This window comes from Monodelphis domestica, chromosome 7 (genome assembly GCF_027887165.1).
Source record: "Monodelphis domestica isolate mMonDom1 chromosome 7, mMonDom1.pri, whole genome shotgun sequence".
Taxonomy (NCBI): domain Eukaryota; kingdom Metazoa; phylum Chordata; class Mammalia; order Didelphimorphia; family Didelphidae; genus Monodelphis; species Monodelphis domestica.
This window is the reverse complement of record NC_077233.1, coordinates 196421818-196444335: the sequence shown is the minus strand read 5'-3', so window position 1 is coordinate 196444335 and position 22518 is coordinate 196421818. Positions and strand designations below refer to the sequence as shown.

Below are 22518 nucleotides of genomic sequence, written 5' to 3'. Positions count from 1 at the left end.
AAATGGATCCATTACTAGAGTTAATAATACTCATTGTCCTAGGAAATGCTTTTTAAATCTGATATAGAAAAGAGGATGAAATTGATATCTAAATCTGTGGTATGATCATTGTGCTTAATTGGAGATGATAGATATCATATTTATTAATAAAAATCATAATAAAGTAAGTATTGGTGAAGCCATAGATAGATAGATAGATAGATAGATAGATAGATAGATAGATAGATAGATAGACACAAAGAAAGATAATGTAATAAGTACTTCAAATGAGACATTCTTTAAGTGTTGGAGATGCAAATATAAGCAAACAAGCATGCAGAACCTTGCCCTCAGTGAGCTTATATTCTCATAGAAAGGATATTCTAATGGTCAGGGTGGCACACACTCACCTCAGACACTTTCTGCAAATTTCTGTAAGTATCTATGTCATGATCATCTAGGACATTGTATTCAAAATGTTCAAATAAAACTGGACAAAAACTTATGTTTTTCACAGAGCTGTTTGGAGACCTGTTTACATAAAGCAAAACATAATTTGGCTTCCTCTGATGACTTTTTAATTTTTTTAATAACAATGCAAAGGGGGCAGCTAGGTGGTTCTGTGGATAGAAGCCTGAAAGAGAAGGTCCTGGGTTCAAATATGACTCTGGTTGCTTCCTAGCTATGTGACCTTGGGCAAGTCCATTGCCTAGATCTTACCATTTTTCTGCCTTACAACCGTTATATAATATTGATTCTAAGAGGGAAGGTAATAGCTTTAAAATAAATAAATTAGTAAAATTATAAACAAATCAATCAATAAATAGCAAAATCTGATTAAATCCTGTAAACAAGTTGACTCTCAACTAGCAAAGATCTTTATGGCAGAACCCCTTGAACTCTGAACCCTTTCAGTTGCTCCTCATCTCCATGATGAAGCAGTGAACTGTTTCCATCCAACACTAGAAGAAGCAGTGTCCCCTTCAGGTGTCTTTGTTGTTGAAATGGAAAATAGGAACACCCAATCAAAGTATAAACAGGCAGGAAGCAGAGAAAAGAAGCAAGCTGGGATATCCTAAGATCCTGATGGGAATTTCCAAATAGCTTATATAGATCTAAGGTTCAAACTCTAGTCATACTTAGCTTTTGCCTATCATCACTCACCACTCTCATTCACCTCCTTCAAGAAGTATATAATAGGTACTCAAAATACTTGGCACAGTGGATAGGGAGCTAAGCCTGGAGTCAAGAAAACCTGAATTCATATCCTGCTTATTATCAAGGTGGCCCTGGATAAGTCCCTTAACTCTGTTTCCAGCAGTTTCCTCACCTGAAAATGAGAGTTATCACAGCACCTACTTTGACTATTCGGTTTTAGATTGGACTCATTGGCCATTGAGATCCCTTATAGATTAGAGCTTGCTATTACTGACTTTCCCCACATCCAGTGCCAGGCCATGCTCAATGTATCATTTGCCATATTAAAGAGGGATTGCCCTTATCCTAACAGATTAGAGCCTTGAGGACTAGGATAGCTGTGGTTTCCCAGAATGAAGCTTTTCAGAGTATCTGTTCAATAAGAATTTTTTCTACTCTGCTAATAGTGGATAATATATTAGCTCCACTTGAAAAGTAAAGAGAGTTAGGGAGTAGTTAGGTGACTCCATGGATTGAGAGCCAGGACTAAGGACAGGAGATCCTGGGTTTAAATCTGACCACAATTTGTGTGACTCTAGACAAGCCCTTACCACTTGAAACTAATACTTAATATTGATTTTAAGATGGAAGGTAATGGTTTAGAAAAAAAAGAAAAGCAAACAATTATCTGTGATTTCTAGGAATTTTTTTCCACTTTGGGGACAATGTATTAGTGTAAAACCATGGAAGTCTATAAGAGTTGAGTTTTTGCAACAACAGAATATGAGATGGAGTGTCTGAGAAAAACAATGGTTGCTGCTCTTCTAAACATACTAGTCCACAATTTTCAGCTCTCTGTGAGGAGATCCTCTGTCCCAATGAAGGTTGGCATTTGCCCTGCAATGTATCATTTTAGAGAGTCTTCTGGGACACTAGGAGGTTAAGTTCTTGCCTAGTCACAGAACTATCATGTGTCAGAGGGACAATTCAATTCCAGGTTTTTTACTACTCCACAATACTAGTTTTCCATCCCACCTTATAGTTTTTAAATCTATATATAATATAAATAGGCCATAATTTAGGGGGTAATCATTACCCTCAATCTTGTCATTTCAATGACAGTTTTCAGCTCACATAAGAATTATTATGGGACTCAGATGAGACACTCTGTTAGAGTCCAGGGGTATGTCCTCTCTGTGATGCAGAATGATATCTGGTAGTACCTAAGGTATCATGGCCAGAGGGAGAGGTTTGCCCTTTCACCAGATGGCAAAAAAACCAAAATGCAAAATATTGCATTAGGTTCACAACATTGTTTGAATGGCAGGCTGACAAAATGAAACAGTGGACCCTGTTTTCCCTCTTCTTCTTCCTTATTCCCCCGCCCCCCCCCCCCCCAACTGCCATTAGACAAGAATCTTTCTCATTGCAAGAACCAGTAAAATTACAAATAACATAATTGGTTAACTGGGAGGCATATGATTTAGTTGCTCAACTAGGAATTAGGAGGACTTGAATTCAAATCAGACACTTAGCTGTGTAATCCTGGGCAAATCACTTAATCTTTCTGCCTCAGTTTCTTCATCTATAAAACAATAATAATAACAACAGTAGTACCTGTCTTCCAAGCTTGTGTTAAGGATTAAGATACGATATTTGCAAAATTATTTGAAAACTTTAAAGTACTGTATAAGGGATGCTAGCTATTTTTTTTTCCAAAGGCATGAAAAATAAGAACTAGATAAAGAAATGGAACCTGTTGCAATATTCTGAACAGGCAGCTAGGCTACATGCTAGGTAGGGTACCAGGTGTGGAATCAGGAGTATTTGAGTTCAAATCGTGCCCAGGCAGCTAGCTAGACAGGCAATTCAGTTCACTTCTATCTGCCTCAGTTTCCTCATCTGTAAACTAAGAGGGTTTTGCAACATGACCTCTATGGTTCCTTCTAGCTCTAAATTTTGTAATCTGTAATCCCCTTGGTAGAGGGAAGGAGAGGTTTTCCACATTGAGAATTCCCCCCACTGATGAAACCATTGGCCTGAACTTTAAATACACACACACACACACACACACACAGCTATCAATGGAAAATTAATATAAGAGAATATATACTGTATTTTTAAAAATACACATTACATTAAAAAAAACATAACCAATTCCTGCAAAGGTCATCTGTGGCTACTTGACTATAGTTCAAACCAGGATATACAGTAGATTGTTCTCTTTTGCCTGGTCTGTTGTGTCTGTCATCTCTCCATACAAGTGGTGATATCACTCCAATGGATCTCTTTTCTTTGTGTAAATATTTAAGAACTTGACCGTGTTATCACCTCTGTGTCCAAAATCATGTAGAGCACATAGGTTAAAAAAAACCCACCAAGTCCCATGACAGAGAACCATGCCAGTCTGCTTGTTGAACAGAGTAATTTGTATGTTTTTCCTATCTCTTTCCTGTCCATTTTATCCCTTCTTCTTTCCTGAGAGACAGCCTGTTAAAGAGATGTTACTTTTATAGTTTTGCTGAGTCCCCCCTTCAGCTCAGTAACCCCTCATACCTCCTCAGCACCATTGCCTTGTGGGAAATTCCCTTTTCCAGGCAATGCTTTCCCTAATGTTTCTCTAAGCATCATTTTGATTACTCCATTGAGTTATGGTCAGGCTGAGGGATTTCTAAGACACAGAGAATTTAAATGATTGGTTATCAACAGGCAAATAAAGTACCATCTTTTGTGCCATCTTTTAGCTTTATTTTCTCCAATTTTAAGTTTGAGCTTCAAAATTCTTTGTGTTTGTTTAGTTTTTTTTTAAGTCTTTCTGTGTTAGTATCAATTCTAAGAAGAGCAGCAAAGGCTAGGCAATTGGGGTTATGACTAGCCCAGGGTCTAGTGTCTAGCCAGGAAGTGTCTGAGGTCAGATTTAAACACAGTTCCCCAGGCCTACAGGCCTGGCATTTTATCCACTATGGTACCTTGCTTCCCCAGAAAACTCAAAGGTTTCTCAAAGAAAATGACAAGCATTGAAAAGAAAGCTGAAAAATATTAGGTTTCATACATTCATTTTGGGTTTGTTGTTGTTGTTGTTGTTGTTTTTAGTTTGGTTTGGGTGACCTAGATCTGTGATTCCATCTTTGCAGGAAGTATCAGGTTAAAAAAGATCCTCTATTAGTGAAGATCTTTAATACTATATTTTGTGGAGTTTTAATTCCATTTTATTTTATTTTCCATTTCAAAATCTCTCCTTCCTTCCACTCCCCCCCATCCATTGAGAAATCACAGAATATAAAACCCTCCCATTATAAATATGAAAACATGCAAAACAAATTTCTACATTGGTCAGGTTCCAACAAAAAAAAAAAACAAGAAAAAAAAGAGAGGAAGGAAGGAAGGAAGGAAGGAAGAGAGAAGGGGGGGGGGAAGAAAGATGCCTTAACTTGCACTGCAAGTTCATCAGTTCCCTATGTGAAGGCAAATAGCATTTTTTATTATGAATCCTCTGGAACATTATAGTCTTCAGGAGTTGCTTTGGAACATGGAGAAATTGGGTGACTTGCTTCTGATTGCAGAAGGCAGATAAATGGCATAATGGATAGAGTGCCTAGCCTGGAGTGAGGAAGACTCATTTTCCTGAATTCAAATCTGGATTTAGCCTCTTATAAGCTGTATGACCCTGGACAAGTCACTTAATCCTGTTTGCCTCAATTTCCATCTTCTATAAAACGAGTTGGAGAAGGAAATGGCAAACCATGTCTATACCTTTTCCAAGGAAATCTCAAATGGTTAATGAAGAGTTGGACACAATTAAAAAGGACTGAAAATAACTCTGATCACAGGCACAAGTTGTATATGTTGGAGGCAGAACTTGCACTGGCAGGATTTGAATCTCATTCTTCCTGATTCCAAGGGCAGTTCTAGCCACACTAGCGAAATGATCATTAAGCCAAAAAATATATATATTTTTTAAATTTACACTTTTATGTTCTGCCTTTCTTAGAGCTCTCTACTTCCTTTCCCCAAAACTAAGAGGTTCACTGAGTCATTCAGGTTTTCCTGATTTTGTTTCCTTACTGTGTCTAGTCTCCATCTCCTGATTCTTCCTCTCCCCGGGGTGCTGAATCGTCGAGCAGACAGCATCAGCAAGATGACCTGCCGGAATCTTCCACTAATAAAGAGGTAGTCATTGTCGATGCCATGGGCCCCTCTCTTTTTAATCCAGTTTCTTTTCAGGATTCTTTGCCCTTTCCCTTTCTTCTATTATAGATTACAAGACCAATTCACAGTAAGAGGGTGTGTGAAATTCTGGCTTTTAAATGTATTCTCTAATATATATGCCTTTTGTTGTTGTTTTTCTGTTCTTGTGATTTCATTAGTGTTTGAATTCTCCTGGCAGGAAACCCTCTTCACCAAAGCTGATGGGTAGCTCTTCCAAAAGTGAAAGTCTAACTTAAAGAATTGTTTTGGGAGAGGATAAGGCAAAAAGATCCAACTCTATTGCTTTTCTGACAATATGTCTTGCCTTCTGATATTAATAAATTGTGCTCCCCATTTAGTCTTTCCCCAGTATACATTTATGACATTTTAAGGGAAAATATTATGAAAACTGATTCCACTGCCTCAGCTTTTTTCCTCCTTTTTTAAGGGTCTAGGCTAAGGGAGGTAGTATGTCATAGTGGGCCATGGATAGTGTTTGGATAGTGGTTTTGAGTAGTGGGCCAAAGTTAGAATCGAGAAGGCATCTTGCCTCTAACACTATCTGTGTGGGACCTTAGGCAAGTCACAACACTTGCTTCCAGGCAGCTCCTTAAAATTCTAAGTCTGCTGTTTTGTTTTTTTTCCCAGTAGTAACCCTATTTGGGATTTTATTGGCAAAGGAACAATTTGCCATTTCCTTCTGCAGCTCATTCTATAGATGAGCAAATTGAGGCTAAGAGAGGAAATTGACTTGCTCAGGGTCACATAGCCACTAAGTGTCCGAGGACAGATTGAACACAGAAAGATGAGTCTTCCCCACCCCAGGCATTCCATCTACTACACCACCCAGCTGCCTTGGAGACTCTTAAGTATAGGTAAGCATTGGGAGAGAATGTTTACAACCCACCTCTCCCCCCACTTAGGGAAATCCCCATTGGATTGAATTTATAGGTCCTTACTTCTCCCTACAGAGCTCCAGAGCTAGGTCACTCTAGAAAAACCAGGGGTTCGGCACTGAACTTGTAATTTCATTGGTTTAATTCCCAGGAGGGGAAAACCTCTGATCAATGCAAGTCAGCAGCCACTTTTTTCCCCCCCAAGACTCCTGTGGAAAGGTCTGTGATCTCATTGACATGTATCCTCCTTCTAATGCTGAAACAAAATACTTTTCACTAAAGGAAAATTTTCATCTTCTCTGTGACCTCTTTATACACTAGCAAATAAATAAATGCTAGCACTAATTGCCACTTGCACCTATTAATAACCTGATACTGAGCTCTGATATCATCTGTGTGGGAGATCAGTTACCTCTAAATATTGCAGTTGTCTAATTAACACTGAGAATATTTGTTTAAAAAATTTAAATACAAAATCAATTATGTCATTTTTACCCCCTCTGGTTAAAAACAAGATGGCACAATAAATTATGTTTATTTACCTTCAGGTGCAAATCTCTGTTACTCATGAGAGGCATCACATGGCCTAGGGGATAGAGATCTAGGTTCATATTCTGTCTTTGCTACATACTAGTCTTGTGATGTTGGAGAAAGTCATTTAACCTCTCATAGCACCAGATAACTCTGAGACTTAAATTTCAGAGCATTTTTAAGAATCTGCATTGGTATAGGGATTTTGTTTTGGTTTTTTGGTTAAATAATTTTTTATTGTTTTTGTTTGTTTATATCATCATAATTTTCCCTATTGTTACTCTCCCTTTCCTCCCAGAGAGCCATCCCATATCAAATAGTATTTTTAAGGATTTAAAAAAGAGAAAAAAACTCTGCATAACTGATCAGCAGATCAAAAATTCTAAAAACTATGTGCCACATTTATGGACCTCCCACCTCTGCAAAGTGATTGTAAGGGCGTTTTTTTTTTCCTTTTTTTGAGATATGCTTGTTCTTTTTAATTTTTGCAACATTGATTTCCTGCAACATTTTCATAACTATCAAGTCAGTCAGAATTATGTTGGCTCAATTAGTCTACTCTCAACAGAGTCAATAAGTGTATAACGTCTTTCTGTTTACATTGGTATTGTCTTGGTATACATTGTTTTCTTGGCTCTGCTTTCTTCACTCTGCATCAATTCATATAGATCTTTATATCCTTCTCTGGATTCATCCCATTCATCATTTCTTAGAATATAATATTACCTCATTATGTTCTTGTACTACCATTTGTTTAGCCTTTACCCCATCAGTGGGCATCTACTGTTCTCAATTCTTTCCTCTCACTAAAAATGCAACTATAAATATTTTAGGATATGTAGGGAAAGTGGCCTAAAAGCTGTGGCCTATATGCCCAGTAATTGCATCTTTAGGACAAAGGGTATAGATATGTTAATCACTTTATTTGTATAAATCTAAAATATATCTTCTGCATCAAGTCCTCTAGAGAACTATGATAAAAGATTTTTTTTTCCCATTCAACTGCTTCCTGTATCCTAGGTGCATTAATTTTCTTAGAACTAAAGCTTTTCTGTTTCATGCAAAAGTTATCTAGGTACAGGGATTTTCTTACCTAGAGCACTCTATATTGATGAAATAAAAATTAGAAACAAATATCTATAGGGAGATCCCATATAAAAAGATAATCCACTTCCTATTGAAGATCAATCAAGGAGGAATGTTGTAACTTTTAAAAACCAATTGGAATTAAATTAATCAACAGAAAGACATTTCAAGTATAATACATCCTACTGTTCTTTATAGGTTTGCAAAATGCTTCACTGTATATCAGGACTTACCAAACTATGACCTACTGGTGGATGATGTAGCTTGGGATTGGGTTTGATGGTGCTCTCTCACCAGCCTACTTTCTGGCTTTTCCCATTTTCTGCCTCACACTTAATTTATAATGCATGACTGGGTGAGAAGGAAATGGAGAGAAAAGTCAGGAATGGCAGCCCCGCCAGCAGTAGCAATAAAATCAAAACTTGATAATTGCTTGAAAGGGCTGCAAGTGTTTGTAGCAAGTGTTGATTAAGTGCAAATATGCAGATGAGCATGCCCTTATAGGAGTCCTCTCAACTCCATTCATCTTTAGGTGGCCCTTAGGAAATTCCCTAGGAAGAGGACGGCTCTGTAGCCTTTGGCTTTCTTTGATCTGGGAATTTATAACTTCTATTAAATTTAATCTTCCCTACTAAGGGTTCGGTGACCCCATTAGTCTCTTTCTGTCCACCAAGTAGAAAATGAAGTGCTAACCAGGCATCTTAACATTTACCACTGTACACCTACGTGTCTGTAGAAGCAAATGTTGGTTTTTCAGTTTCTGTGAGGATTGGTGCTTGTTTCTGCATAGCCTTTTAAAAATTATTTTTTAAAACTTTCTGAGCATGCAGTAATTAGCCATTCTTTAAATTTAAGGAAATCATTTCCCCATTAAAAATATACACAGATGAGACATGCTATCTACTGCCTAACAGAGATGACTGACTCAGAATACAGAATGAGATGTTTTTTGTTTTTTTTTAACATGACCAGTACAGGAATTTGTATTGCTAGATTGAATATGTCTTATAAGAGTTTTGTTTTTCTTTTTCCTTTTTATTTTCCTAATGGATGGAAGAAGAGAAGGTAGATATTTGTTCTTTTAAAAAATCAATTAAAAAGACACACTGCTTCAGAATCTATAAAATAAAATCCTCATCATCATCATAGGTAATATTTATATAGTGGTTAGAATATGACAGGCACTGTGCTAAGTGCTTACAGTTATCTCACTTGAATTTCACAGCAACTTTTGGGAGATGAGCTATTATCCCCATTTTACAATAGAAGAAACTAAGACGAAGGTGAGTTAAGTTATTTATCCAAGATCACACAGGTATTGTCAGAGGCTGGATTTTAACTCAGGGCTTCCTGACTCCAGGCCCATTCTAACCAACGCACCCAGTCATTCCCTAGTCATGAACTTGTTGAGAGAAACAGGAAAAATAGTGAATATCCTCTTTTCTGTATTTCTAAAATAAAAGATTAAAAAAACTATATTAGAGTTATTCTTTTTTGTATTCAGGTCTGTACCCAGAAGGCTTTCCTTGAGTTTAGCCTTCAATAAAGTATTCATTTACCCAGTTAATATCCAAGCAGAATCAGGGTTGGGTAATTGGATATAGCTTGAGCTGAGCCAATCTGATTGAACTGAGTGGACATCTCAGGCTGAAGGCTACCTAGCTCAAGGGCACAAATTGCATTTAAAAGTCTATAGCCTTGCCAAAAAAGGACCATCTTCTTTGGAGCTATTTAACTGACTGTCAAGTCAATCAGAATTATGTTGGCTCTGTTGGTATATGCTCAACAGAATCAAATAACGTATTTGTTGTACTAACTCCATTCTCTGTTGATTTTAAATGAAAAGTCAATCAGTGGAACAGACTTCTAGAGATTTGATGGCCCTCTTTTCTGTAGGCCTCCGTTCTTGGTCTCCTTTTGCTGCATTTCTTCCTATAGATGCATTGACAGCCAATGGCCATCATTTCAATTTCTCATCCCCTTGGGCTTATTCCTTAGGTTGAAACACAGTTTACCCTTCTTTGAACAAGAGAGGCATTTTAGGAATATTCAGACTCTACATCTGGTATAATGAGCCATTTCATTACAATGAACACACTCCATGAAAAGTTCTCTCTAATGAGTTGCCAGATGTTACACATTTCAAGATGAACATGAAGGTCTTTAACTCTTCTAAATTATGTTAAATTACTTGTCATTAGCTTGGTCCTGAGTAGTTTTCATTTCTAAAATGCTATGCAGATGTTAGCTAATTAATCCTTTCTTTTGCCCTTGTGAGGTAAGTGCTGCTTTTCTCATAATCCAGGTGAGGAGACTCTACCAAGAAATTCTGAATGAGTACCCTTGGCATCCTCACCCTCTCCTTCCCACTTCCTCTCCTGCAGCAAGAAAGTGTTAGTCTAGGTCCTAACATTTATTCCCAGAATGCTGCGTTCTGCTCTTTCTCTTCCAAGAAGAATACCTAGTGATGAACATCTAGGATCTGGTATAGTCTCAGCATAGAAACATTAACACATTTAATTAATTAATTGAGTAAATATTTACTATACACCTACTGAGTGCCAGCCTAATATTATACTGAGGATACAAAAAGAGGCAAAAGATAATTTCTGCACTCAAGGATCTTGTAGTTTAAAAATATTTTCACAATTCCATTCATTTCAGCAAACATTTTTAGCCACAAAATATATTCAGTAATAAAGATTTGGCCAAAACGAAAGAGTCCCTGCCCTCGCAGAGCTTATATTGAGGAGGAAATGAAAAAATGAACCCAAGAAAACACAAACTATATAGAAGGTCTATGTTTTTCATCTTTTGGGAACACAATATTAACACCAACTGCCCTTGAAATGATGATTCTCTATCTTTCCTCAGAGTTCCTAGCATCTTTCCCCAGTAATGCAAGACCTGGCTTTTTGCTGTTTTGTTTTTAGCAAACAGATTCAGAGGCTGTTTGGCATAGTGAGTGGAGAATTGTCCTTGGAGCTAGGAAGATATGACTTCAAGTTCTGCCTCTGGCTTATTCTGGCTCTGTGACCCACTGGCAAATCACTTAACCACTGGGCTCTAGACAACTCTCTAAAACCAAGTCACAGAGAAGATGCTGGATCCAACCCCTTTTAGTAGAAGGAGTTCCCTCACCTGCCAGTTTTCAGTACTAATGAAATCACAGGACTAGATTCTATCCTTAAGGACAAATTCTCTATTTCTCCAACATCCAGGTTTATCCTTAACACAATTGTTTTTTTAAGAAGAATCAAAAGGTAAGTATTACTGCAGTGAGGACAATTTGGCATACGAATGGTGATTTGGAAGGTTTGATAGTTTTCCAAGTCTATTCTTGCTAACCCTTTAAGTAGAGATCTTCTGCTGGGCTTTTACTTAGCATTGCCTGATCTAAGAAGATTTGATTCAAGGGTTTATTCTTTACTCCTTTGTTTTGTTTTTGTTTTAAGGTGGTATGCTGGAGTGATTTAAAGAATGGATGACTTCTAAATAAAGTAAATTTATAAATGAAGCAAGGAAGAGAATAAAGAAATCCAGAAAACATCTTAGCATCATAGGAGAGGTTATTTGGTTTTTAAACAACTGGTTTCCTGTGGGAATTCTTAATTTCTGCAGTTCTAGTCATGTTTATACTCAGTCATTTATTACATGGAAATTCCATTTTTTAAGAATATGAGTTGCCTTGAGTTTTTTATATTGGCCAGATCTAGCAATTGGAGCCACTCCTGTCATTCAGAAAATGGATTTTTTTTTTCCAAATCACAGAACATAGAAACTGAAAACCATCTAAAGATTCCTGAACATGGATGCTAAGACTTCCTGATGCTGTAAAATGCTAATGACTTATCACTTAACGATAACCTATAAATGAGAAATGCATATATTTATACACATTTCAACTTTATCTAACCAATAATGATCTACTCTCTCTTGTTATTAACTGCTATTTGGTGGTATATTTATTTTTCATGTTGCATGGATAGGTTATTAATGCATATATGAGCATGCTTTGCCCTGTTTGAAACACTCTTTGTCTTAATTACAGTCAAGGAAAAGCTTGGCTTCATTCCCAACATACGTTGAAGGTAAGATGTAAGAAAAAAATCAAGCACTGACTGATTTATAAATCTTTTATTATTCAGCAATATGTAATGCTGTACATTAACAGGATATATCTATCATCCAGGAAGAAGGAAAGTCACAAGGTCAGATATTAGCAATCTTCAGCAATTTAGAATGACAATCATAGAATTTTCAAGATGGAAAGAACTTAATCTTGGTTCATGTAGGGCTAACCGTCTCATTTTATTTATGAGGAAACTGAGGCAGAGAGAGTAAAGTGACTTACCCAAGGCCATACAGCTAGTTTGTAAGAAAACTTTGACTAGAACTCAGATCCCCTGATTCCCAATCCAATGGACATCAGTTTAAAAATGTCTTCACCCACAGTGCAACAAATGGAAAAAGAGGGACTTAGATCAACTATAAGGAATAATTTTACTAGTACCTCTTAAGCTGTCATTGAAAACTCAAGTGAACTATATAGACAGACCAATCTATTATAAAAATAAAATATGCTCAAATGTGGTCAAAAGGACCAACTGTCCTTTTGAGATCTTGTCCAACTTTATGATTCTATAAGGACAGATTAAAATTGTTCATCTGTACCATTAAAAACCTAGGATAATAATAATAGCAACACCCTGGGTAGTGGGGTTTGGTTTTTATTTTTTTTTAATATTTTAAATCTCCTACATTCTAGTTTAAAAAATAAACAAAAATAACCAGAACAAAATCAAGAAAGAAAAGGGTAACCCTCTAATTATTAGGAATATTTTATGAGCTAATAAAACCAGTCAATCAATAAGCATTTTTAAATGCTTTTAAAACCTTGAATTCTATCAGTAGCAGTGTCATTATCCAGTGTCTGGAAGTTATCAAGTAGCTAACATTAACATGATTCTATATTTGTTCTATGGGGTGTGTGTGTGTGTGTGTGTGTGTGTGTGTGTGTGTGTGTGTGTGTGTGTGTGGTGTAGTGTATTTGTCCACCTCCACATCAAACTAAGTACGGTGAATTGAGCAGAGAGATAAAATTGCTAACAGAAAATGCTGGAGCATGCCAAATTCAAATCTGACCTTTAAAAATGATTGGTCCAATATCTAATTTGCTTTTTAATTTATATGGTTAGAGTAAATACTAAACTCAGAGATGAATTGGGGTCTTTCTGTCAGAATGTACTACAGTGAAATTGATTGCATACAATTTCATTGAAGGTTAAATAAAATGAAGGTATATATCAAACCCATCATTTATTTAAGACCAATATTTTGGTCCCCTGGTTGCTTAGTATTTATCCAGGCATTTCATTATTATTTGAATTGCTTTCAAGCTCATGTACACACCCATACTTACTATTTCAGAAGGGAAAGGGAACATTTTCAAAGGATAGTTCTGGGTTGTGAATGGCCATGTAACATATATGGACAATTAGGCATTCCTGGGAAGAGTTCATTTTTCTTTTCTTCTTATGCTTGTGACTTTTTGCATTCCTTATTATCTTTCTCTTTTTTTTTGCCTCCTCAAGCATTGTGTTTTCATAAACACCTATATTTGAGCTGCAGAATAATTCCATCAATAGGATGGCTACAGCCTCTAAATTTCAGCATTACAAAGCACGTAGAACAGATTCAAAAATGCCCATTTATATTACAGTCAGGCATATTCTTCCCTGGAGTATGGTTAAGCCTTTAGCTTGTGTATTGTGGATAACACCTTGAACTCCAGTCATATCCATAAAGGCTGAAAGAGAGAAAAACATGTTTGTCACCCCCAATAAGTCATCATGGAGCACCAAGTATTGATCTCATATGGTCGAGGAGAGGAATATACACCTCTTACAGTGTTGGCTGCAGCACTCATTCTTGTAAAAACATTAACTAAGCTGTATAACAAATTCCCTTTTTTAATTAGTAGCCAGTGCTTTATTAAAGATTTCTTAGGAGACTGCTTGGCTCTCCAGTGCAACCACTGTACTTTAGTTTGAGGAAAATGAATGGATTATTTTCTCTCCCTGCCTTGGTAAGCAGCTCATTATGGGGAACAGCTGTTTGAGCTCAAGATGAATTTGACATTTACAGGTAAAAATTAAATCCATTGGAGAATAACTCTGTAGGAGTAAGAATGATCAACTTCAAACAGTCAAGGATTTAGCAGATAGACTATGAGTTTAAATCATCAAATTTTTATTAAACACCTACTATGTGCCAATTGCCATGGTATGCAAAACAACGTCCATTTGCTTTGATGGCTAAATTGAGACTCAGTTGAAGGAACTAGGCATATTTTTCACAAAAAAGAGAATATCTTTTCCAATACTATTCCCTGTCTTCAGATATTTTAAAGACTGTGTAGGAGGGAAGTAGAATTCAAGGATTTGAAAGGTTCTCCTATTTTCCCCACCCCCATAAGCAAAACTAAGCCTGGTCTGCAGGAGTTAGAAGGAGGCAGATTTGAACTAAAACAAGGAAAAATTGGGTTTACCTCCTACCCCAGACACTTAGCTCTTTAACCCTGGGCAGGTCAGTCAGGCAGTCAGCAAACATTATTATTTGCTTACTGTGTGTCATACACTATGCTAAGCACTGGGAATACAAAGGAAATTTTAAAAACATAGTCTTTGCTCTCAAGATGTTCATATCTAATGGGGGAGACATATATCAATAACTATCTATATGAAATATATACAGTATAAATGGAAGGTCACCTTAGAGGGAAGACACTAGCTTGGGCAGAAGGATACATGGGGAAAGCCCTCCTCTAGAAAGTGGGATTTGAGCTGAGTCCTGCAAGGGAGGCTGTCATACTCTCTTCTGGGCCTCAGTTTTCTCACTTATAAAATGAGGGCTTCATCAAGGATGTTGTAGAAAGAGATTTCTACTTCACAGAGGACTCAGAACTAGGTAACTGTTAAGAACCCCTGTAACTTTAGAGTCTGTGATTATATGATTGTTCAGTGCAGCAACCCTGAATACTCTTAATTAAATGAGAAATGGATTGGTTTATTATGTAGTAGGGAAAAAATTGGAGGCCTGCTTGGGTTACTACATTTATGCCTTTGCCACTAATTAGGAGTGTGACCATAGGCATGTTACTTAGGTCTCAGTTTCCTCATCTATAAAATGCAGAGACTGGACCCTTCTAGTTCTATGATTTTGTGATTTACATGGGACAAGATAAAAATACTTAAGAGAAAGAAGACAATTTTTTGTTTAACCTAAAAAAGATGTTCTGCCAAATACAATTTAGTTTAAATTAGGGCTTAATTATAAACCATGATTAGTAGAATTTGAACTCTTTTAAGAGACTGTACTCCTTTTAAAAATGTAATTCCAGTGACCTATTAGTCTGTACTAGCTCCATGTTGGGAATGTTGGTTTGTGGAACTATCATGGCGGGTAGGGTGAAATTAACCTATAGAATTGGGACAGAATGCCATTGAGGAGGTACTGTATCCTTTGGAATGAACCGGCCCCTTCTGGGGATAATTGGTCTCCCAGTCTATGAAGACAGTCATGTAAGGATGTGGTACAGAATTAGGAAATGATGTTTTGCATTCACTCAGCAAGCATAATCACCATACTTTATGTCTCATCTAAATACTTTTCATATCATTTCTCTGCATAAATTGTACGGAAGAAGAGAAGTTGCTATAAAGGGGGGAAATGTCTTCACTTCTGTTTGAAAATAACCCATTAGTGAGAACAAAGGAAAAAAATAGATTACCTCTTCACAAATTTGCCTGAATACACAGTTGGGTAGGCAGGCTGAGTGAGAAGCCTAGATGTGCTATTAACTTGTCTGAATGTGTCAGTGATAGGGAACAGCAATATAGAATTGAGCAGTCTATGTTCTGCCTGCCTCCATCAGAATGTGGCTTTGCTCATAGCTGTGGTTTTTCTGTATTATAGTTCCAGGACCTTGTGATCCCGAAGACTTGATCGATGGCATCATTTTTGCAGCCAATTATCTTGGCTCCACCCAGCTGCTTTCTGACAAAACCCCCTCTAAGAATGTTCGAATGATGCAGGCACAGGAAGCCGTCAGCAGAATCAAGGTGAGGGGCTGTGGTGTGTTGTTCCTCGGAGGGGATTCAAAACTCCTGGAGTGGCTGAATATGGAAGCCCATCCCTTCTTTGGGAAATTTGTTTTCAGTAACATAAGTATCTTTTCTAGTCAAAATCCGGGGTCTGAGCCAGTGATAACTCCGCAGTCCCTTAAGTCAGATCCTCATTACTGGATCGGAGGGGATCTGGAAGAGAAGTGGATTGAGAGAATATTGTAACCAGTGCCTGAAAATTTAATTTTTGTTGAGTTCTTATACATTTTGGTTTTACAGATGGTATCAGACTCAGGTAGTAAGTAGCAGAGTGATTTTCGCAGAGTAGATTTGGTTCCTCCTATTTAGTAATGAATTTTGTTTTCATCTAAGCCTTGAGAAATAAACCATAACCCAAAACATTTAACCATGAGAACCAAAAACTAATTTCATTAAGGAAGACAGCCCTGAGATAATCCCCCACACCTGAGAGGAACAATCATTTATATCTACCTTTGTAACTGCTCAGAGTTTAATCTTTCACTTTAATAAAACATTAGACCTGCATCTTGCAGGGAAGAATGGTAACTTGAAGCTTTCTCCTTTTGGAGGTGCATTTTTTGAGGCCACCCAGGAAACTTGGCTACCCATCTTCTCCTTCTTACTTTTCTTTTCCTCAGACACATTCTTCAGGGCCCACCATGGGGCTTGCATGGTAACTCTGGAAGGAGAAGCATGGAGAGACAGAAGGCAATAACTGAGGAGTTAGAGACAGTGCTGAAACCATCATTGAATCAATGCCCCTAGAATATTTCATGTGCATTTCATATGCAAGGCACTGCACCACCATGTTGCCAAGGGTCCCCGTTCCCACAGGACTGGGGTTCTGGAAGAGGAGACAAGAAACTCAGTTTAAGGGACTTAGGAATGACGCAAGGTATTCTGTGATAAGGACCAGAGGAGGAAGGGATAGAATGTTCTCCTGCCCTAGTCTAAGTGGATGATACTACTGGAAGGGAAATTTCCTGGCAGAATCATTAGCAAGTCCGAGAGCTGTTAAGTAAAGAAGATGACTATGTATATCATAAGTACTTAATTTATGGTTATTGATTTAAAGAAATACAATGAGCATCTTTTAGGTCTGAGTCCCCATAGTGATTTTAGCCTCTTCCTAAGGATCATCTGCTCTACTGCCCTTAATTTATATAGATGAAGAAAGTGAGCAGTTAAGGTCATAGGGGAAGGCAGAAGAATAAGCATTTCTATAGCACCCCCTATGTGCCAGGCACTGTGCTAAGCAGTTTACAAATATTGTTTCAATCCTCCCAACAGCCCCACAAGGTAGGTACTGTTGTTATCTCCATTTTATAACTGAGGAAATGGAAATAAACAGAGGGTACATGGCTTGCCAGGGTCACATAGCTGTTAAGTGTCTGAAGCTGGATTTGAACTTAGGTCTTCCTGACTCCAGACATAGTATGGTGGCTACTTTGCCATCTGGCTGACTGAAGTGACTTGTCCAAGGTCACACAGGTACTATGTGGCAAAGCTGGGATTGGAACGCAGGTCTTCCAACTTCAAATCCAGTTCTCTTTGCACTGCACCAGGGTCAAGAAGGCATCCCTGACTGCTCCCCTCAAGTTAGAACCTTTCTATATTTTTCAGATGTCCTAAATATTCACATGCATAAAATAAATGCCTTCTGACTTTTACCTAGACTACAAGTTAAACACAACTTGAAATCTTTTGAATATTGGACTACAGTGGTATCAGAAGATAGATCCTGAGCTTTAATAGATATTCTTTTTATTTTTTTTCTTATTTCCTCAGTGGTCTTCAATAGAGTATTAGTTTTGTCCTTTTTAAAAAGAAATACATTCAGCTACGAAACGCATGATCAGAAAATCTACTTTGAATTTTCACAGGGTTGACATCCCAAAGTTTCATGGGCCACATGAACATGAAGTAGAATGAATGCCCTGTCAGCTAGAAACAGCAATGAAGAGCATCTGGTTATAAAGATATTTTCAACCTACTTAGGATTCACATTTTGAGGGGAGACAGAGGATGGGAATATAGCTAGGTCTCAATTTGTGCCAGACAAGAACCCCGCCCTCCAAGTGGTCATCTGTATTCCAATCCACATTATTTAAAGCAATAATTATGTAAAACATGATCACTGATTCCACCCTAATGGAAATATCCACCATGAATTTGAATAATGTGACCACTTCAGAGGATTCACACTTATCAAGACTTAGTGGTATTTGCTTAGAGCAATTTTCTGTAGACTAATTACTTTGTTGTAGAATGGTAAATTTAATTCATTAATGACATAGAAATATCATATTAGAGTATTGATATAAAAGCATTGCCTTCCATTAAGTATTTTCTACCTCATCCCTTCTACATCCATTTAAATTCTTTTTTTTTTTTAAGATTAAAAGAGCTTACTCCCAGCCTCTGGTTTTTCTAACTTGAAGAACTTGTATATCCAAAAATTCCTACTTTATAATTGAGTAGATTTTTGGAGCCATCAAGAATATCAGCACATGAAAACACATACATTTGGGGCTTGGGATTTAGAAACTGCCAAGGAAAATCCTGCATTGGCATACATAGACACACCTCAAAAGCACCAGTCTCTCAGGAAGGGGTTGTACTTCCCAGTTGACATTTCAGTAATGAGTGTTTAAGAGCCATTCAAACTGCTTGGATAGAGGCATCAGCAGGAAGCATTTGTGCCCTAGGTCTTAAACGGTAGAATTTATGTAAGGTGAGAGAAAAGATGATTGACTTTTTTTTTTAAATCCATTCATCAGTAGTCTTAATTAATTGACTGAACTGATGACAAAAAATCTCTGAAAAACAAAAAACAAACCAAAGAATATTTTTCTAAGTTACTCTTTTTATTTATCCCTTCCAGCCAGCCAATACCCCTTCCATGTTGCCTCAGATTACAGGATGCTGTTTATCCTGCAGCTAATTACAATTACCTGGTTAACCCTGGTGTGATTCAGGAGCTGCTTTGCTATGCTTCATGCTGTGACCTAGATATCCCTGATCTATCAGCTAGAACAAACACATTCTATCAGAGTAGAGACTTTTGACCTTGAAACAGATTTTCATCTTTATTATTAAACTCTTATTTCCACATTACGCTCATGTAGCACTGACCATACTAAAATGGCAACTCACTAGTGGAATCAGTTTTTGTATTTATGTTATTATTACTAAGAAAGTCATTTTTCTTACAATCTGTTAATAGAAGTCTGATGATGATTAATAATAATATAAAATATTATTGCTATTAATAATATTGAGAGTTAGTATGGAATAGTAGACAGAGAGCTAGCCTCAAAGCCAAGAAGACCTGAGTTCAAGTTCTACCTCTGGCACATACTATCTCTTGTGATCCTGAGTAAGTCAGATACTCTAGGCAACTTTAAGATTAAGTTTCAGAAAAGAAAGGAACAAGCACTTATTAAGTTCCTATTGTGTACTAGATTCCATGCTTTATAAATATTATCTCATATGATCTTTAAAATAGCCCTGGGAGATAAGTGCTATTATTATTATAATTTTATAGTAGAGGAAACTGAGGAAGACAGAGGGTAAGTGACTTGCCCAGGATCACATAGTTAGGAAGTATTTGAGAATGGATTTGTACTCAGGACTTCATGACTCCAGGTCCAAAGCTCTATCCACTATACCACTTAGCTGCCTTTTGGGTTCTGACCTAAATTAGGGAGGAATTTTCACATCCTATGCCAATGAAATGATAGGTCCAGACCCTATCATATAATATTATTTCTACTGCCAGCTGACTTGAATATAATTCAATGATTGAATATAAAATATTATAATATATCAAGGTTTACAAAGTGCTTGCCCTATAATGTATCTCATAAGGCAAATATCATTTCCCCTCATTTTCATATGAGGAAACTGAGTCTGAGAGTGTTTAGGTGACCTTTCCAAGGTCCCTTAGCTTGATTACATGAAATGGAACCTGGTTTCAAGCTTAAGTCTCCAGATTCCAAGTCGAGTGGACTTTCTTCTACTGCATCTTTTGACATAATCAGAGGAGAAGAAGAAAAAAGGGACCAATCTATTGAAGCTCACTTCACCATTTCAGAGACGAAGATGAGCAAGATCTTAGCTGGGTGGGAATGGAGAGAATGCTCTCACCACCTTCCAGGGTCAGGCTTTCTGGATCTCATTAGCCTTTTTCTGCCATGGGTATTCCCTTGGCTTGATTGGAAAAGGGATCGTTTTCTTTGAAAATCACTCAGATGCTGCTAGGATGAATCCCCAAGAGGAACATCTTTTCTTGGGTTAAGGAGGGGAGAAAATCAATAGCAATGTTAATTATGAAGTGATGAAGGGTAGCCAAGTTTCCCCTTGATCCCAAGTAGCCTTCTCCACACAGAAAACCATTTTTCCACTCAGAGACAGAGGTTCAACCATGGTGTCTTTTCCTCCACTATGACTTTAAACCATTTTGATTCATACTCCCCCTCCTTGCCTCCTCCTCCTCCTGATCAATGTTGCTTTTCTGCACATCCTTGTTTTCATCTGTCCACATTCCCAACAAGTTGGGAAATAGTAGGTAAGGTTTTTCTCTCCCCTTCAAAAGAAAAAAAAAGGAAAAAAAGAGGAGCCATCTTTTCTGCAGATTGGTTCAGCTTTGATAACTCCTCTTGCCCTGTATTGAAGATGATATATTTCCCCATTCTTTCTAATATCATGAAGCACAAATTAAAAGACTCTGGTCTAAGTTCATGGCTTATATCTTGGCTTTCTTGGGTCCTCAAATTTTAGAAGACATCCTATGAAAACTGCATGGTTAGTTACTCAACCAAATACTTCTGATATACCTGCCTTTCATCATTTACTGAAAACGCCTGACATTTTCCATCCTTAAGTAGATGACTTAAGTTTTAAAAGAAAAGAAAAACTTTCTCCTAAGATCTGCAGTTTGTTCACAGAAAAGAAGGTGTCATTGTGGCTGTAATTAAATATGTAATTTTCCATTTTACTTAGGTGACTCAAGAGCCAGCTGGGTAATAGGCCCTAATTAATCACATAAAATATAAGGATTTAAATGGATGCTGCTTTTTCTTGTTTTATAATGCATGTTCTCATTATGCTTTCTATGGACCACTTCCTTTAGTCCAGTTTATTATTCAGGCTTCAGACCAGTTTATCTTTTACAACATTCTAACCAAATCATGAATGTGAGTTTGTTCTAAATCACTAGGATTTCAAACCTGATCTGGAGATGGTATTATTCTAACTGTATAAAATAAAATAAACCTTATATGAATTATTTGAAAGTACCTTTTGCTTAATTCATGTGTACATTTGATCCACTTCCCTTCTGATCTGTTCTGAGGAGAACCTCCCCCTCCCAAATGTTTTTTGGACATTCCCACTGTGATTGGCATATCTCACTTCATGGAACATTACTGGCATCTGCTTCTTCAGGGCATCCAATAAGTTTCTATGTCAAAGGATAGTGGTGATTTGTTGGGTAGGACATTCAATGATCAGTCCTGGATTATTACAACCACGGCAGAGTTAAAAAGAAGAAAACTCCCTCCCAGATTCCAGGAATAGTCACTTAATGTGAGAATCTTAGCAGACACAGGGTGAAACTTTCCCTAGCAATTATCCTAGGGTCACCAAGTTGTAATGTGATACACAACCTGAGGAAAATTACTCACTCGATACAAAAATGATTATACCATAATTAAATAGCATTTAGGGGGTAACCTTGCAGCTGCTGCCTTCAGACTCTTGAACTTACTTAAAAGCATCAATGAAAACTATTTAGTGAGGACAGGATATGGGTTCTGCTAGTTTTTCAGGCCTTCCAGTGCCTAGGAAGTGGTATTTGATGCCTTACTCATCATGTCTCTTCATAATAAGGCAGCCCAGCAAACCATTAATTAATTAATGAAGCAGAGATTTCCTGCTGGAACTAAAATGAGCTCTCCTACCAGGTGAGTACCAAACCAAGATGGCAGTCCCATCACTTTGAGGCAGCAGTGTCTTTGGATTTTTCATCAATTTGGTAATCATTTATGCAGGACTGGTATATACAGAGTTATAAAATATCAAGACAAGCCCTTAACAACATTTTTCTTATAAGGAAGAAAAAAATCTTAACTAATCCTGGACATGTTATGACTAGTAACATGAGGAAGAACCTGAGCATTTGCTTCAGTGTTTGCTACTGATTCCAACTTTAGAAAACTGATTCTCTTCAGAGTAAAATGTTTTGAGGCTAGCCTTATCTCCCTCAAATCCAAGAAGACAGGATGACAGGCCAAGTCCCTGTTGTTAGTTTGCAAATCTCCCTCTTTGAATTTGAGTCTCTACAAATCCTTCTCTAACCATTCTCCTGTCTCTGTTTATTCCATGCTAAGCAGATGGCCCAGAAATTAGCCAAAAGCAGGAAGAAGGTGCAGTACTACAAACTCATCAGCTTGATGTTATGCCTGTCTTTTTCATTTTCTTAATTTTGCTTTTATTCGTTTGTGTTATTTTGTTTTTGTTTTTATTTTCTGCATCCAGCAAGTTTCTGTTCA

At 37.2% G+C, this 22518-nt stretch overlaps 1 protein-coding gene across 5 annotated transcripts in view; it reads left to right on the top strand.

Moving 5' to 3' along the window:
* The window catches only part of APBA1 (amyloid beta precursor protein binding family A member 1), a 270008-nt gene that overhangs the window by 216568 nt on the left and 30922 nt on the right, over positions 1-22518 (top strand). For 4 of the 5 annotated variants that reach the window (XM_056806236.1, XM_056806238.1, XM_001365449.4 and 1 more), the window contains 4 exons: positions 5191-5286; positions 11869-11908; positions 15795-15940; positions 22360-22392. In XM_056806236.1, coding sequence (XP_056662214.1) covers positions 5191-5286; positions 11869-11908; positions 15795-15940; positions 22360-22392 — 315 coding nt within the window. The remainder of the gene's footprint in view (positions 1-5190; positions 5287-11868; positions 11909-15794; positions 15941-22359; positions 22393-22518) is intronic. The other variant, XM_056806239.1, reaches the window with a different exon arrangement.